Genomic DNA, 17767 nt, shown 5'->3' with positions numbered 1-17767 from the left:
ACACTAGCTAAGACATTAATTGCTATTATTTCTCATTTCTTAAAAATATGTTCTTATTCTGGTGAGTTCTGAAGTCTTTGAAATCATGCAAGTATAACTGCACACCAGTGCATCCGACACTCCCACTTCTTTAGCACTCAGATTGAAGCTGTATGAAGGTATTCCTCACTGGGATGGAACTGTGTCAAGCAGACGCTATAGCAGATAGGTGCAGTCCATGCCCGAGGAGCTTGCAGGCGGGTGATATTAATGGGAATCTTGAGTGTTCCTAGAAGCTTGGTTCTGCAAAGCGTTAACGTGCTAGGGCTGATCCAAATGAGCAGGTGAGTAGACCTAGACATGTCACTTTGTCCTTGTCCATCTCTTGTGGACTGATTTAGTAATTTATTTATTTTTTTAAAAAGTTAAGCACAGGTTCAGATACTTTGATAGATTTGGGCTATGCAGCTGAGCTAAACAGGGGAACAGGGTCAAAGTCTTTCTTCAAAATCAATAGAAGAAAAAAAAGTGGCATTTGTTGTGGTGGTAGATAGGCTTATGCCCTTTCATCAGTAGAGTTACTTTAAAGATCCTTGAAAGAGATCAGTAGAGAGCTCAAAAGTTTGAAAACAATGTACTTGTACTACTAACCTGTAGTTAGTAGTCTATAATACGAAAGATTACGTCTTGCTGAATGTTTTGATGCTTTAATGTATTTTAAAAACAACTTGGAAATGTAGTTTTCTGTAAAGATTTATAATACAGCCAGAGCTGACTAGTAGCAATCTATGTGTAGTTTGCCCTTTGCACTTACCTTAATGCAAAGACATGGCAGGAAAGTGTCAGAGTTAATGCCTCTGCAAAGAAAAGGTGGATACTGTGCCTGTTGTATGAGCTGCAGAAAAGACATTAGCATCTGTAACAAATATAGCAACGCAGTATGTGGGGATAATCTTGGATGCTGCAAAATAGAGGGAGATCTTGCACCCTCCCTGCACTCATTGACCAATTTAGCATGCTTCTCATGATTGTTGGTTTTTATAGTTAGTGTATCTTATGAAGAAGGAATTAGTTATGTTGATACCACAAATTATGATCCAAGGCCCAAATTTTCATCATCTGCGCAAATTTCGAGATACACTGTCTTTGGATGGGGTTCTTGGATATCTCATAGGTCAAAAATTTGTCTAGGACTTGGAACATAAAGCACTAACTCTTTTCAATCTAAGAAAAGTAATACTGTCTGTAACTCCTTTGTTCCCATGATATGTATATTTTGTAAGCTCCCCTTTGTAGGTTTTAGGGCAGGAGATCCACACAGCTGTACTAATTCAATTTATGGAAGTGTTCTTGAAGGAGATATTTGTAATTCTGGTGCTGAAGGCTGAAGAGTGTAATTCTCGAAGAAAACTCTTCTTGGCCGAATAGTGAGAATGGTAAGATTTTCTACGATTGCTTTAGTTAAGTGAACTTAAGCCTTAAGTTAAGAACTCTCTGTTGGTAACATAGTGTTGTTGGATGATTCTAGGATTTGGAACCAATAAACATTCTGCGTCTCTTCTATGATAACGACTGCAACCGGCAAGAAAAGGGTTTGCCACCAAGTGTGCCAGCATGCTAATCTGTGTTGTTTGTTTTGGGAGTTGTTGAGTGGTGATGTTGTATTAATGTTTTGTGCTTGTATATTCTGTTACTCTGTGTGTGTACACACAATATGTGACATAGACTTCTTTTGATGCAACTTATTGATCTCAGAGTTTAATGGTCAGGTTCCCTAAACAGAGGCATCTAGTGGTTTCTTGGCTTTTTAAAGTTGTTGTTTGTTTTTTTTTAAAAAACACTCAAATGTCGATTGCTTAAAAACATTTAATTCATGGTGCAAAGGAGTTCTTTAACTAATACTCTAGTTTATCTAATTTCATATTACAAGACGGAAGGGTTTTTTACAGATACATGTCTACAGCTTGTAATAATGTGTTAAATTTTGCACATAGTTGCATCAGAATAAGTCTTTGTCCCATCTTTCACAACATTTTACTAAACAACTCATACTGTTGTTGAATATATCTTGTTTTGAGGACTATAGAAGCATCCTGGATGCTGGTATACTACCATTGGATTAGCATGTTAAATTAATGAATTCCAGTAAATTATTAATGTTTCGATGATCTTTGTACTCATTCTAGATTAATTCTTTACTATCCATAGATCTACTGTCTTTGAAATGCTAATTGTTTTGAGACTTCCATAACTGCTGAAATGGGGGGCGGGGGAACACAACTCCTTGATGTAAGTATGTCATGGTATAACTCCGACGCAGAAGCAAGGATATGTTTGGTATAAGTTGAACAGAGTAATTGTGTCAAGGCAACGATAAAAAAAAAAAAAAAGAGAAGAGTCTACTGTAGGATCAGAAGTAAAAGTATTAAAGGAGAAAGTGAAAGACAATAGGAAGAAGGATCAAAAGATCAACCTTTTGTAAAACTTTCCCTGAACCGGTGTGAATTCTGATGGCAATTGGAGGCCTATGATAATAAATAGTAAATCCCTTCAGAAAACCTCTTCACTTCTAGTGAGCTAAAAAATGCTTTAGAAGCAGAAATCACATTCACTTTTTTGATTCAGCTATGTCTGACACTTTTTTTTTAAAAAAAAAAAAAAAAAAGAGGGAAGGTTAGGTAGGTTATGTTTAGAAGAAAAACTGGCTCCACTAATAATGGTTTATAAAAATGTTAGGAGCCAAGGCTTGAAACTTGGCAGGCAGGTGTAAGAAATTTGTTCCTGTATTGTGGTTGGGCATTCTGCTAGTCTAAAGAAAAACAAAAATAACCAAACAACAACAAAAAACCACAAGCAAAACCAAAACTAAACCCCTCACATTTGTTAATGTGAATACCATTGGTTTAAACGTGCTCAGCAAACACATGGTCTCCATGCGCAGGGTGCGTTCCGTCTGCCCCCAGCCCCGGGGCTGATCAGCACTGAAAGCAGAGGCTGTTCCTCCTCCGCTCTCTCTGCTTCTGGTAGCATCCAGGCAGTGGGGACGGGGGCAGTGGAGGATGCAAAAATGTGACGAGGAGTAGGTAGGAAAGAAACAAAACAAAAGGAGAACAAGGGGTGAGTGATCGGGAGAGGAGGACTTGTAAAAGGAAAAAGGGGCAGCGGCAAGACAGAAGCAGTATGAAGAATGAAGTTAGACCCAGAGAGGAGCAGGGATAAAATCTTGCCTAGGAGCTGAAAAGGAAGTATTGTTAAAAAAGAGTGGCTGGAATTAGCTTGAAAAGATGCAGGCAGCGAGGCTGGCAGATAGGAGGGATTTGAAATGAGTGAGATGGAAAGGAAAAGGTTCTGTAACTGTCAGGACGCATAAAATAAACTGGACCTGTATGCACTATTTCTACATCTTCACATTGCTTTCTTGTTGAGCAGACATCATCAGTGAGATTCTCTGGCAAGGTGGCTATTTCCTTTCATCGTATGCAGTAGATCTGTGTAGCGCATGTGTCTTCCACATTTACAAACTGCCACTTGCTTATAGCCACCTACTTGGATGATTCGCCTTGCTAATGTTTGATAGGGGAGGACTGGCCCATGGTTCTCCAGGAATATTGTTTTCTTCCATATATGAAAGTGTGAAAAATTACAGGAAATTGCATACAGAAATTTGTATTAATGCTGCAAAATGAAGTACTTGGTCTATAATTAAGGATGGCTGTACTACATTAGTTCAACTATTTAACTGTTATGATACATCTATTAACTTTTCATGTTGTCATGGGCTGTTTTTTCCCCTAAAAGAGCCGTGTTCTTTTTAGGATGGACCTTGCTCTGCCAACATCTTGGTATGGTATGGTTCATGAAGTGAAGGAAGCTCTATTGCTATGTTATTTTCTCCTCACATGCCTCATTTGTTGCAAAAAAATTGAAGATGTTTGGAGAATGATGCAAGATGCTGAAGGACAGTGTCTTGTCATTGCTACTGAATGGTGATGGAAGAAGTGGCTCTATCACATAGCTCCCACATGCAGCGGGAGGGGATCCATGCCAGATGTAATGTGATCACTGGTTGCATTGGCTTTGCTTTCATACAAAATGTAGCATTAGGAAACTCAACAGTACCCTGGAGATCAGGCAGTAAGTATTTTAAAATAACAGCTAGATAAGTGTGCTTTTTTTGTATCTTATACCTATACCTTAATTCCATGAATAAGATGGGGATAATACTACTTACATCATAGAAGTGTTAGAGAAATCTTCATTTTTTGCTTTTTATTTGAATTCTTCACAGCATACAGTAGCACTGTTGTGGAAATGAATTGCACCGTGTTGAGCGTAGACTTGAAATGGTGAGCACTGAATTGCGTATGTGGCCACAGATAGAATGAAGATGGCCTCTAAGAGTAATTTTTTGGCTTCCAGTACTTACTGTATCTAACTGTGTGTAAATTGCAACAATTACAGAAAATGTGTTGCTTAGCAAATGTCTGTTTGCCGTGTACTATATATGGGATTAAGTAAGTGGTCAAGTCAAAAAGTTGAGGTGGTGCCTATTACTGAAGCGCAACTATTAGTGTAGGTTGTAGTAAGTAATTCAGAAAATGATAGATGCAGTTCCCGGAGGACACAACAGAACACCGTGAGTGCAGGTGTTACATTTCAGCCTGAGCTTGTAACCGATCGCTTCAGAATGAATTGCCTGTAGTCCTCAAACGTTACTAGTTATCGCCATATGTGTACATGTACCATTACATCTTTATAAAACTGTGTGCATGTATGTAGTGTAGTTAGCCACCAACTGCAGTACAGGCAGAATTTAAATGCAAATTTAAACTACAGTACAGTGAGAATTTAAATGTGAATTATGATTTCTACATATTTTCTTTTTTTTAGGGGCATACTTATTTGAAATAATGAAATAAGTGATTTTGACGGTGTAGTGCCTCTGAAATAGTTTTTGCCATCTCTTTGATGAGATGTCTTAAAGTGCTTTGAAAATATTGATTAACTCAACCTCTGTACGTAAAACTAAAACAAGGAAGTGTAAGAAGTGTTTCTCCTTCTGTTCTCTAGATAGAAAAAGTGTAAAGGTAGCTTTTTTTCAAAAAAGCTTAGGAGGCAGCCTTTTGAAAGTGACTGTAAATATCGAGTTCTTTCAGTTATTGTGGAATAGCACCAGACAAAAAGTATCTCAAAGTATGTACTCTGAAAATGAAGGCACTCGAAAGTTCTACTTGTTTCAAAAGGCAACAGTCTTAATTTGCTCACTCAAGGTTATACTGAAAGTTTGGGATCAAGATAGGTGTGGAAATGCAGTCTTGTGCCTCGGTGGCTTTTGCTGTAACTCCTGACCGGTGAGGTGGTAGCCCATTAAACAGCTGTGCTTTTGGAAAAAAATGAAAATATTGGGTTGAGAATCTAAATTATTTCCAGTGGGCATTGCAGTGTATGAAATAACATTTGTTTGTCTCCAGAACTTGCAAATACATATGCTGGTATAGTCCTCAGGAACGCTACCGCTTTCTTGTTAGAAGTGCCGTGTCACCATTGTCTTACCAGATGACCAGATGTTTGTTTTTGTGGTCGGTTATTGCCTGCACAGCTCTTCATCCTCTAACAAATATTTCACTGTGTCACATTGTTTGATGTGAAATGCATGACATGTGTCTAGATTACGTTGAGTCAGATTTGCTAAAGGACTTGAAATTTTGTTTCAGTAGAAGACTTTAAGCATCGACAGAAAAACATTTTACCTTTCTTAATCTAATTCTCTTCCAATTCTATTTATGGATCTTTTTGCACATAATGTTACTTGAGCCTCTGTTTTCCTCCTCCCTTCCAAAAGTTATTCAGATGTGTGTATGTGTGAATTGCAGTTAAGAAATATTGGACTTCCTTTGTCTATTCCAAAACAGGTTTATTCCATTTATATTTTGGGGGATGCCTTATTTCTTAAAATCAAGTTATATTTTGGGGTAGTCCCAAGTGGTTGAGAATGAATGCAACAGAATGTGTTTCTACAGTCATGAATGTAACACACTAAAAATACTGATTACTAGCGAAGGTAAAGGTGTCATAAAATCACTGTGTGGCAGCAAGGAAGAATATTGAGACTAGCTGAATGTCCAAGTCTGCATCTTTTATATCCTTAATAACAAACGGCTGAAGGATAAAAATACTTTTCCTAGTGCAGTGCCATTTTAGTTTTCATGCTCTGCAGTTCCACTTCTGGAAATGTATTTGGATGAGATTAGAGGGGAAGAATGCATATGTCTCAAAGTGCTACATAGTCACTAGTAAAAGATATTGGGATGAACATTCAGCCCACGCAACCTACCATACCTTTATTCAAGTCGGTGGGGCTGGAAGTTAAAGGTGGAGGAGCTGAAGATCTGCCCCAGTAGGTGTTAGTTATTTTGAGACATTTAAGTCTATGGCTGCCCATTCTGGGTCTCATACGTACGGTGTAGGACAAAGCAATGCCTTTCAGAGCTTTAACTAGACATTGAAATATCTTTTTCAGGTATGGTATTTTTTTCTTCCTGCATTTGAGTTAGGTGAGTCTTTAGATAACCAAATTGTTTATACAGCAGATGTCTTGACCTTATCTCGTTAAAAACAAATCAGTTTTGTTGCTCTTTCTATTTTTCTGATTTATACAAATATTCACACACTTATTTTCCAGTGTCAATTCAATCTAAAGTATAAGATACAAATCTTTTGATTGTTGTGGAGATTTCTAAAACCTGAATTTTATCCACAACACGAGGGTTTTACTGCAAGAGGTATTTCTGGAGAGAAGGCGATTCTTTGTAATTCATTTTTCTTTTTTCTTCATTTTTCCTTTCTTCTTTTTGGACTTCTGGGAAATTGATTATGCAAACAGCCACAGGCCTATCGTCATCTATTGCATGTGCATTTTGCTGGACATCTCTACAGAATGTTACCTGTCTGGGTTGTGGGGAAAAAAGAAAGTATTATCTTGGATTATGTTAGTATTTCTCACTGAGAAGTTCATGCTGTGTTACAGTTGCTTCTGAAGCTTAAAAACTACAGGTCCTGTGTGGAATCCAGGTGTGAAATCTTGCATATATGTGTGTATATATACAGAAGAAAAGTTTCTTGTTTTGTTGAGTTTTTTTCTATGGTGAACTGAATTCCTAAAGTATTCTAGTTTCATATTTGCTTTAAGAGTACAAGTATAATGAATTCAGGACCAAATTTATAATGAGATGTATCTTTGCTAGTGCAATTTTGTTATTTTTGTGATTTAAATAGGCTAAGGAAAATGGTCTAAAGGATAGGAATTCTCTTAGTTTGTAGAAAGAAAAGTATCAAAGGTATTAATTTATTTTTGACATTCTGCTAGTTTAGTGTTCTGCCAGAGCTCTTGATTATTTTTAAATAGTTATAAACTGCTTGCAGGTTACCAAATAGTCCAAATACTTATTCAGCAATTTAGATTTAGAACAGTGTTTCCGATGGAACTAAAGGATAACTAAATGGGAACTTCCTAAATCATCTGCACTCTGAGAACCACTCCTCAACCCCATCCTTTTTATTCCAGTAAAACTCCACTGCAAGCCAAAGAAAGTCAACTTTTATCTGAGGCAAGATTTACTGATGTTGATAATTAGGTTCCATTCATCACTAAGATCTTTAAAATAGCTTTTATTTATAAATGTTTCCATCTTCATTTTGCTTTTTCAGTTCTCCACAAGCAGCCAAGAGAAGTGTGCCTTTGTTTGCTGGAACTTGGAAGGATTGCAGCAAGGTAGGTGAAAATATTTGAAGAATGAAGCAGTATTTACATTCTTGACAGCAGTGGCTATTGAGAGGCTTACTAAAGCAGCACATCTCAGGCTAACTTTTATGCTCATTAGGTTCAAGGAAAACGTTTTGATGTCACTCAAATATACAAATATAATAAAATCCCTGTACCATCAGTGAAGGTATTCGTTGGCTATCCTCATATTAGGAGGGGGAAGCGTTGAGAATTTTTTTCTAAATAAAGCTGTTCTTCCTTCTAACAGTCAGATCTCTATAAACAACTGATATTTCATTAGCTTTACTGATAATAAATTGATCTTTACATGATATACATCTGACCTAAGCAACACTGACTCTTATTTATTTAAATAAACTTAACTCTGATTTTCACCAACAGAAGCAATATGAGAATTGAGTTAACAGACTGTGTTCTCTCTCTGTCAGATGATTCTAGCCAGGCTGGACCCTCAATCACTGTAGCATTATCTCTGATGTCACAAGGATGGTGACTTTTGCTAGACAATCAAAACGGCAGTAAATAGAATGAGATTTTTCCCTTTTTGCAGATGCAGAATTAACCAGCGTAGATTTGCTATAAAATATATGAACGGCTGTGCTGCTGCCCAGTCTTGCATATAAATTGCAGTTGCATTCACCCATGTGTATCAAACTGGAGTGCCTTGCTCTTCAAATAGTTACGTTCATTTCAGAATAATTCCTCGTGGTTACAAGCAATGTGAAGGAGACCCCTGTTCAGTCCTAGCTTAAGAACTAGTATTTTCATGTTACAATTGCCTTATGGATATTCATAATTTGTGAATGCAACTCACTTGGGAAGCTGCTTAACTAGAAATTTGTCTCTTGGTCAGGTTTCAGACAAGCCCTTGCCGACAGTGGCAGCTTGCGTAGGAATAGTGTTGGCCAGAAAAAGAGTTGATTTGCAGTTTGCAGGAAATTTCTGATCTCTAAAACTTGAGTTCAGTCCAACATGGCAAAACAAACAAACAAACAAAAACTTTCCATGAATAACAAAGTATTCTGATCTGTAGGTGCTTAATGAAATTGATTTTCACTAATCTCAATTTAATTTACCTGTGCAAACAACCTGTGCTTTCAACCTGTGCTCCCCAGCGTAGAGATAGACCTTCCAGCATCCAAAGACCCTATTCCCAGGGCATAGCTCTTGGGAATGTCTGCCCCAGGTTGATTACTTGATAGCATCCAGCTTCCTCAGGGACTGCAGGTCAGTGGTTAGGCAGAGCTGGATTCTGCTAAAGTTGGTTGAGTTAGGTTAATCTCATTTTGCAATGAGATTTGATTTCTCAGTGGATCTACACGGAAATTAAGATAGACTCTTAGCCTTTGTATTTGCCTTTCGTCTTTAGCTTCCATGTCTCAGATGTTCTCTGTTCCAGGCATGAAAACAAATACTGAACCAATAAATGAACCATGTTTTCATTTATTATGCATATCTATCCCTTTGCCTTTAAAATATTTTTAAATTTTTTACTTATAATTCATGTGTATTGCCATATATCATTAGTGTATTTTATAAATTACAATTATGTTACTGTATCTTATTTTTGTTTATAGCTTAGGTGTCAAATAACATATGTCTGTCTACTTGTTCCTGCTCTAATATCTATTTGAAAATAAACAAAACCCTGTTTATACTTTTGTAAGTGTCCAAGATGCACAAAAACTGTTGAAGGGGAACATCAGGTTACTATAATTGAAAAGCAAATATGTGATGCCAATTTTGCCTGAGCTGTGGTAGATTAGAACTATGTGGAAAAAGGGAATAGGTAGTTGCCTCCACTAAGCATAGTAAAGAGCACATTAAATTGATGATGTTGTTGTGCTGCTTTAAACAGGAGAGAAGTCAGACGTATGCTTGCTTTGTAAAGCAGACTGGGTCTGTTGGCAGTCTTAGGAGTCTGCTTTCCAGAACAGGAGCTGCAGAGATCTTTGCAAAGGTGCCTCAGGATGCTTTTAAAGAATAAAAATGTGAGAGACCCCGTGAGCAAGTTCTTACTTTTCCTTTTCTGTTTTAGAAGCAGAAAGATATGTTCAGAGTGGCTTCTTCATCACAAGGAGCCAGCTCTTAGCACACTTTGCCTAGCTAGCTTACTGTTAGTCCTCAGGGTCTATAACTCCCATAAGTCAACCTAGGCCTTTCTTCTTAATGCAGACGGGTTTGGGATTGAGGCACAAGTGAGCGGGAATAGGGATTGCTTGAGGAGGAGATAGAACAGAGCTCTGTTTTGCTAAACTTGATCCCATTCAACAGATACTCTGCAGGTGAGGGGAGACAGCTGACAATTTACCTATGCTTTAGCAATGCTTTTAGCATATTCTTTCATAGTGTCCTTTTAGCCAAATTAGAGAGAGGTGGACTGGATGGATGGACTACACAGGGAGTGGAAAACTGGCGTGATCACTTGGCTCAAAGGGTGGCAGTTCAAAGCCCAGGGACTGATAAAAACAGAATAGCCTGATAAGCAACTGAAATCCAGGATAGTTTATGAAAGTGAAATTCTGGTGTCATCTGTGAAATTTCAGTAGCTGAAATGGGCCATTGTGTGCACTGGCAGATATCACGTGGGTAGAGTGAGAACGTTCGTGAGGGAGGGAAGTGGCCTGCAGAATGAAACTGAGCACCGCCAGTACACAGGGCTGTTGCAGTGGGTTGCACAGGTCCAACATTCTCCCAAAGTATTTTAAAGTCAGAGTGAATCATTTAAACTGAAGTGATGTGAAAGCAGATTCTATCCCTGCGTAATCTTCGTAATCAAGACTTCATGGAGAATGTAATTATTTGCAAATAGATGTATATCTGCTGTCTGTGTGTTTAAAGAGAGATTATACACTGGAAACCAGCTAAATTATCTTTTCTGCAGAAAGAACGAAATTCTTGGGTAACTATTAAAATCTGGGGGGTTAAACAAACGCCACAGGTCTTTTGAAATTACTGTTGAGCAATTTCAAGATCTTTCTGCTATTGTATTCAGTTTTTCCTTGGTACAAATGGGAAGTGGGGCTCTAAGAAGTCTATTGGAGATCATGTTACAGCCCAATGCTGCTTCATTTGTAGTTATAAGAAGGCAGGCTAGAAAAGAGCAGAAAAGGAAATTCTCAGCATACCTTCCAGACCAGAATTTGCACTTCTCCCCCTCCGAGAAAAGATGTGTTTCTTACCATTTCAGCTTTCCAGCAACTTTGCTTCAGGTTGATACAATATGTGGGAAAAAAATGTGTGTCTGTTTGTTTGTTCATTTGTTTTATTTTTCAACTCATCACCAGAGGAATTCAGAACCCTGGAAATACAGGGAACTTTAGAAGTCTGTCAACGTGACAAAAATTGGAGAGTATGAAAAGTAGTAGAAGCAAAGAAGCAGCATTGCTTGGAGTGGAAGAGTTTTATTTGATGAGTAGGGCTGCATGCAGGTGTAGGCTTAGAGCCCAGTGGGAATTTAATGATTTACAGCCTGTCGGCATCTGCAGACAGACAGGAAGTAAATGGATTGTATATAAGTGCTTGCTTCAGTGTTGGCTGACTTTTCATTAGGCAGACTGCACCAGTTAGAAGCCAATACAAGCACGGATTTGGTTCTTGGTTTCCTTTATATTAATTTACTAGGCAGTAGTGTGGCTAAATTAAAAGTTATAAAAATATAAAAGACAGTATATGCATTTATGCCCTTTCTCTGTACGCTTTTAACATTACTATGGTATTTAGCTTAGATTTTCATAATATGTTTGTTACTGCTCAATATGTTAGTATCCAGATCTTCACCTAGATAAGTCAGGAGAGTTCTGCATCTGGGCTATGGACTTTTCTGCTGCAGAAGAAAATATGGTTCCACTTATGCCAGTAGTTTGTTGTGAGAAGCCTACCTGGCATGATAACTTTTTCAAGCTGAAGTCCTCTGAAAAAGGAAATTTTTCTATTTTTCTGGTTTTTGTTCAGTGTTGGCAAATGAAAAAAACGGGAATTATCAGTGATTAGGAAAATGGGATGGGCTTTTAGACTTCTGACATCTGTCCAAGCTCTGCTGCTTGCAGTGAGATACTGACTTAATCACTTGCCATAAAGCTTTCAAAAGCAGGCATTGTTTTAAAAAGCCTCACTCTCCAAGCGCTGTGTTTAACATGCTCCATGCCAAAGTTGCACGTTTTTTGTTTTGGTTGGAGCTACAAGTGTTTTGTCTTTGTAAACAGAGATCTGAAGACTGGCTGTCAAAAATAGGTTAGAAGTAGCATTAGCCACTTCTGAAAAATACTGGCCATGTCTCAGTTTGTTTATCTATTAATTCAGTGCAGTAGCTGAGCACGGGATAACCTTTAATCCCTTTTCATCTGGATTTCTTTGAAAAATGCTAACACACAATGTAAGTTGTCAAGTGATTTGAAAGGATGTTGTTTGGGGGGAAAAACGGGGGGGGGGTGGGGGGTGGGGGGGTGGGATGTGTGAATGTACTGAACTTGAATGTGTCCTACACGGTGTAGCAGTTTTTGAGGCCTAGAGTTCTTCATAAATTAGCCCTTTGCCAATGTACATGTTATCAGAGAGGTTGAAAAACCGTGTATTTCCTGTAAATTTTTCATCTGCAAGATTCCGTCTAAATTAATTTTTTGTATTGGTTCTAAATGGTGGTGTTAATGATGGATATATTTTTTACATGTTTACTAATGTATGTAGCACTCTATTATTGCACAAAGGTGCAATACTGAAAGTATAAATTCTTCCCACTGTTTTGTTTTAAAATATGTAATACTTTGTAAAGACTAGTAATTTATTTGCATATTTCCAAAAGGTTTGGGGTGGAGCCTCCAGGATTAATAAAGTTGGAAAAAGAGATTGAACAGGAAGAAACACTTTCGGCCCCCCTTCCGTCTCCTTCACCGTCACCAACAAAGTCTCCTGGGAAGAAGAGCACGGGGAAGCTGTTGGATGATGCTGTAAGTTGTGGGAGGAAGCTGCTTCCTATCTGACCCATTCGGGTATGCACGCACTTGCAAAGCACACAGAAGCCCGAGTTTAATATCTGACTGTATTTTTAAGATTTGCAGACTGATAGAGTTAATTTATTTCTGACCACAATTATTTATGCTTGAAGTTTGGAAAAAATGTCACACTGTGTAGGAGATCTGCAGTTTAGGCTGGCTTCGGTTTTAGGGCCAAGTTCCCTCGTTATTGCTCCGTTTTCTTTTTCCGTTGACTTCTTTTTCATCAACTCCCACTTGGTGTTTTGTCTGAGAAAGGACTGAGTCAGGAATGGGAGATTTGGCCCATACTGACTTGTACAGATTGTGAACAAACACTTCTAAGTTATCTCAGCCTAGTTTTTATGCTGCTGTTCTGCATGTTTATCATGTGGTAAAAAAAGCAAACATTTTTTTCCTCGTTGTTAGAAAGAAAGCATCTTGCTTTGAATTTCATTAAACTCTGCACTATACTGCAGTGTTCATTTCTCTGTTGCAAACCCTGGAGGGGTTCATTTGAAACAGCTGGAATCAGATGAAAAGGACACATTTTGTGAGACCATGAAGAGGTTAAACTTGAAAAGTACAAATATATTCTATAAAAAGAAGCAGTTACTATAGTAACTGCTATATTACAAGGTAGATGTGCCACCTGGGAGTTACAAAGCACTTCTTGAAAAATCTGTGTGCCACTTTTTTGTTACAAAGAGCAGATGGAATATAATGTTCGTTCATTTTATTGAAATACTTTTTGGTATTTGATGCAAATAATTACATTTAACATTTTTTTACACTTTGTATTTCTTCCTTAATTTTGCGAAAGCACTCATGTTTCAGCAGAACTGAGAAAGAACAGTTACATGTAGGAGGGTGGTGACTGCGTATCTTGTAGGAACAGAACAGGGAGTATGAAGGTTGTCTCCAACCACCTCCTTTAATTTAGAAAGCAGTAGGGATAGAAACAGAATGGAATTCGTCCAGCTAGATTCCTGACCTGCACTGCCCCAGACACTCGCACCATAAAATAGCAGCAGTGCTCATATAGTCCAGGCACAAAATAAAATAGGATGTAATTCTTCCCTCTGCTTCCTTATTTGATTTCCAAATTCCACCCAATAATACTTTTGTGTCCTTTGGGGTAGTAAGGTAATGGAAGCCTCAACAGCAGGACAAGCAGTGAAGGTCTAACTATCCTCTGTTTTACACTGGTATAAATCTGTTGGTGTTCATTCTCCACAGGCCTAAGATGGCTCTATTTTGCTTGCACAGTTCAAAATAACCTTGAACCCGTTAGGTTTGGCTACTCTGGGTTTTTGCTTGCTTAGATGAACCCTGGTAGTTGCAGCTATTATGACAGAGTTCACACTATCAATGTTAAGCTTCGAATTTCAGGAGTGTCTCCAGAGGGCTGGAGACTGCCACAGGATATTATGTGAGAAATCCCTGGTTATCAGGCAGCGTTCAGAGGGCTGTTACCAGATAGTCCTCTCGCACAATCCCAGTCTTGGTACTGCTTTCCAGGAGATACAGGACTGAACCTTTCGTGGCCTCAGCAACCTGCACTTGGATTTAAGCCATCGACCACTGACTTCATATAAGTTATTCCTGTTGTACATTGACTGACTAAATAGTTTGATTCTCCAGAAATGGAGGCTAACACTCGCCCATTTGTCGATAAAAATCACTGGAATAATTATTCTTAAAATAATTCAGTTATTGTATGTTCAAACTAAGGACAACTCATCTGAGACTTGAGAAACACTTTGTAAAATACACGCAGAGTTCCTCTGCTAAGTGTTATTTTAAAAATATTTTTTTCTAAAAAAAGTCATGCACTGACTTAAAAAAACCAGCTAAGTATAATTATAAAAAATTATTCCACAAAATAATAGTTATCTAAATAACAACACTGGGCAATTCCAGAAATAATGAGAAAGCCTTTAAATTGATCAACAGAGCTAGTTTCAAAAGCACTTTTCCTCCCCATTCTAGTATGGGGACAATAACTGGTTAATTTCTTTCTCGTTTATTTAACATATTCTAACTTTATTCTAAAAGCAGATCTGAAAAGCGCTTGTACTTCAGAAGCCTTCTCTGTTCATGCATTGAAGATAATCAAAACACCTATCAGAATGCCATAGCTTTGCCCAGTTGTTTTGTTTTTTTGTTTGTGTTTTTTATGTTTGTTTTTTTTCTGAGACAGCTTAAGACTTTAATTTGTTAGCTCTTCTGGGAATAGTCTTTCCCAGACCTCAGACTGCTTTTGCAGGCCTTGGTTTGCAAACTGGATTTGAAAAGGTCTTTGGAATATTATTTGAAGTGGACAAAACCTCTAGGAAGTTCCTCTGGCACTTTGCTCTGTTTAACACTGACACACTAGGTCAGCGTTCATCCAAGAAAACCACAATATATGAAAATGCTGTGCTTGTTATCGCTGTTCCTGTGCAGCAGTGAGATTTGAATGTCAGATAAGAGTTTCTCAACCCGATCTGCTCTTTTGGCATTGATGGCTGTGCTACTTTCAGATCACTGAAGAGTACAAACTATACTTTTACTAAACATTAATACCTTTGGTAGCACATGCAAGGCCAAGTTTTCACAAGAGGCTGGAGCCAAGCTGATGCAGCTGTTAAAAAGCAGGAAAGTAGTTTTCATCTGTATTTTCTCTGGCCTTATTGTTGGCAATGATCACGCAGAGTACTCTTGAGGCCCCTTTCAGTTACCCTTGATTGCACTAATGCCCTGAGGTGGAGATCATCAGAGGGTACTTAGCAATACTGGGACACATCTTAGCATGGATTTGGGATTATGTCACAGTATCCTCTGCATACTTTTTTGAAGGTGTAAGTGCACTATTTAAAAGTGCCAAGCGAAGGTATTGGACAGGGCCTTTTATTGATAAGCAAGATGCTTCTGTATTTATTATATTTATTTAGAAGGGAAAATACATCGTTATGACATCTTCATTTTGCCTGTCAGCTATATTAGCACTTTGACAGTTGAGCTGAATCACCATAAAATACTGAGAACACATCTACAAAAGTTTGGTGCCGAACACAAATTAACAAACTCTTTGACCTTGGTTAAACAGTGCAACTTTTATGTTGAACTCTGTGACGCTCATTTCTCTTTTTACCTCATCACAGCTGTAAAATCATACTAGATATTGGAAAGACTGTAGTCTGGGATTAGAGAAATATTAAGAAAATGAAGAAAAACTAAGAAAATATAATCAGCGAAGACTTAGCTTAGTGATACCATGTTATTGCAAATGTTGTCTTGAGTGTTTTGCTACACGTACCGTTTTAAACTGTTTCTATTAATAGCTTCTGTGGTTTTCAGGTTAAACACATTTCTGAAGATCCACCTTGTAAATGCCCTAACAAATTCTGTGTGGAGCGTCTTTCACAAGGAAGATACAGAGTTGGAGAGAAGATCCTCTTTATTAGGGTAAAGGTTTTATTTTTTATTTTGTAGTGAATTGCTAGTACCTGCTACCTTCCACTTTGCAAACGATATCACTGATGAGCAGGAGAAAATATTTTCTTATTAACCAGCACTGACTCATTTTTACGATGCTGTTGGGTAACAGGTAAACTACAGTGGGTTAACTGACTCGAGGAATTATTAGCGTGTGATAGATCCTTCTAACATTTGGGCATTGAATTTGCTCTGTCTTTGATCAATGGCAACCAAAAGTCTTCAGAAAAGGAGATGATGGATTCCTCTCGGTTTGGTTTGAAACATCTATTTCATTGAAATGGCCATTCTCCCGCTTTGCTTTGACTGATAGTATTTGACAGGTGAGGAAAAAGATCAAAGACTTCATGATCATTGAATTCCAAGTGATGACTAAGGCATATTGCTAAAGTAGGGTGAGCAAAACAATGTCTGTAGTACTTCATTTGATTAACAGGTATTTCCAAACCCAGTGTTATATTTCAGACTTCATATGTAGTATATTAACTCCCATAGCACAAAGTTAATCATTAATATAAATATTTGCTAGTGTTAGCATCTGGCTGAATACACTACGCAAACTTAATTTTGATCCTCTTAATCTTCTCTATATAGGCTTATGGTAATAATAATGAAAATATGCTAATCATATTATGCTGTAGTAGTAGGTTAAGAATCTGATTCATGCTATGCTTTCCATTTTCTTCTCTACATGTACAATCCTTGAGTAACGACTTGACGAAATGACAGCTCCTGCTCTCCAATAACTGTTATTCCTATTTTGCTGAAGGCACGCAACTGTGGCCTGATAAAACTGAGGATTTAGTGCTTGTGATTACAAAAGAAGTCAGAGGGATTCCTTCCCATCTGTAGCAGTCAAGTTCCTAGTTCAGCAAAACACCAGAGTGCTTGCTCTGTCATAAACTTATGCTTAACTTACAGTGAAGTCAAATTTAGATAAGGATTTAGGTTTTCTCATGTGTATAAAGCTGAGAACATGTTTAAGTACTGTGCTGAGTAGGGATTGAGAACTCCCAATTAATTCAGTAATAGCTCAGAAAGCAGAAGAAATACAGGATTTGTCACAGATAGTTTGAGATTTAACACGCTAGTATAAAGGATTAATAGCTTTTCTGTTTCATGGCCAGTGAGACTTTTCTTAATTCTGCAGTGTTTTTAGGGACTAGCTTTATTACTGGCTTTAAACGACTTTGAAGAAGGTAATGTTCATTAACCAAAGATCCCAGTAATCTGGCACTGTTTAACGCTTATGTTTTCTTCCTTTTGATTTTAATTTCAAATAACAATATCAATGTATTTTTAATCTTCCAGTTTTGATAAACTAAGGTTTTCTGCCAGAATGGTGAGTGTCAAATTCCTGTTTGCTGGCTTTTTTATTGTGCAATCTAGTCCAAGTCAGATTTTGTTCCAAGTTTGCAAACAAAACACCCTTTTCATATCACGCTACTGCATTCCAAGTTGAATTGTGCCAAAAAGTAATGGTAATATAGATTAGACATTAAACTGCAGTAATGGAGATCATTCCTACAACACTGATATCAATGGAAACTTGCCA

At 37.7% G+C, this 17767-nt stretch overlaps 1 protein-coding gene across 6 annotated transcripts in view; it reads left to right on the top strand.

Moving 5' to 3' along the window:
- The window catches only part of GAS2 (growth arrest specific 2), a 98452-nt gene that overhangs the window by 41352 nt on the left and 39333 nt on the right, over positions 1-17767 (top strand). For all 6 annotated transcript variants that reach the window (XM_064452847.1, XM_064452848.1, XM_064452852.1 and 3 more), the window contains exons 5-7: positions 7687-7750; positions 12564-12708; positions 16075-16182. In XM_064452847.1, coding sequence (XP_064308917.1) covers positions 7687-7750; positions 12564-12708; positions 16075-16182 — 317 coding nt within the window. The remainder of the gene's footprint in view (positions 1-7686; positions 7751-12563; positions 12709-16074; positions 16183-17767) is intronic.

The sequence above is a fragment of the Phalacrocorax carbo genome, chromosome 5, assembly GCF_963921805.1.
Source record: "Phalacrocorax carbo chromosome 5, bPhaCar2.1, whole genome shotgun sequence".
In the NCBI taxonomy this organism is placed as follows: Eukaryota; Metazoa; Chordata; class Aves; order Suliformes; family Phalacrocoracidae; genus Phalacrocorax; species Phalacrocorax carbo.
The sequence above is the reverse complement of the archived record's forward strand: the minus strand, read 5'-3'. Positions and strand labels throughout refer to the sequence as shown.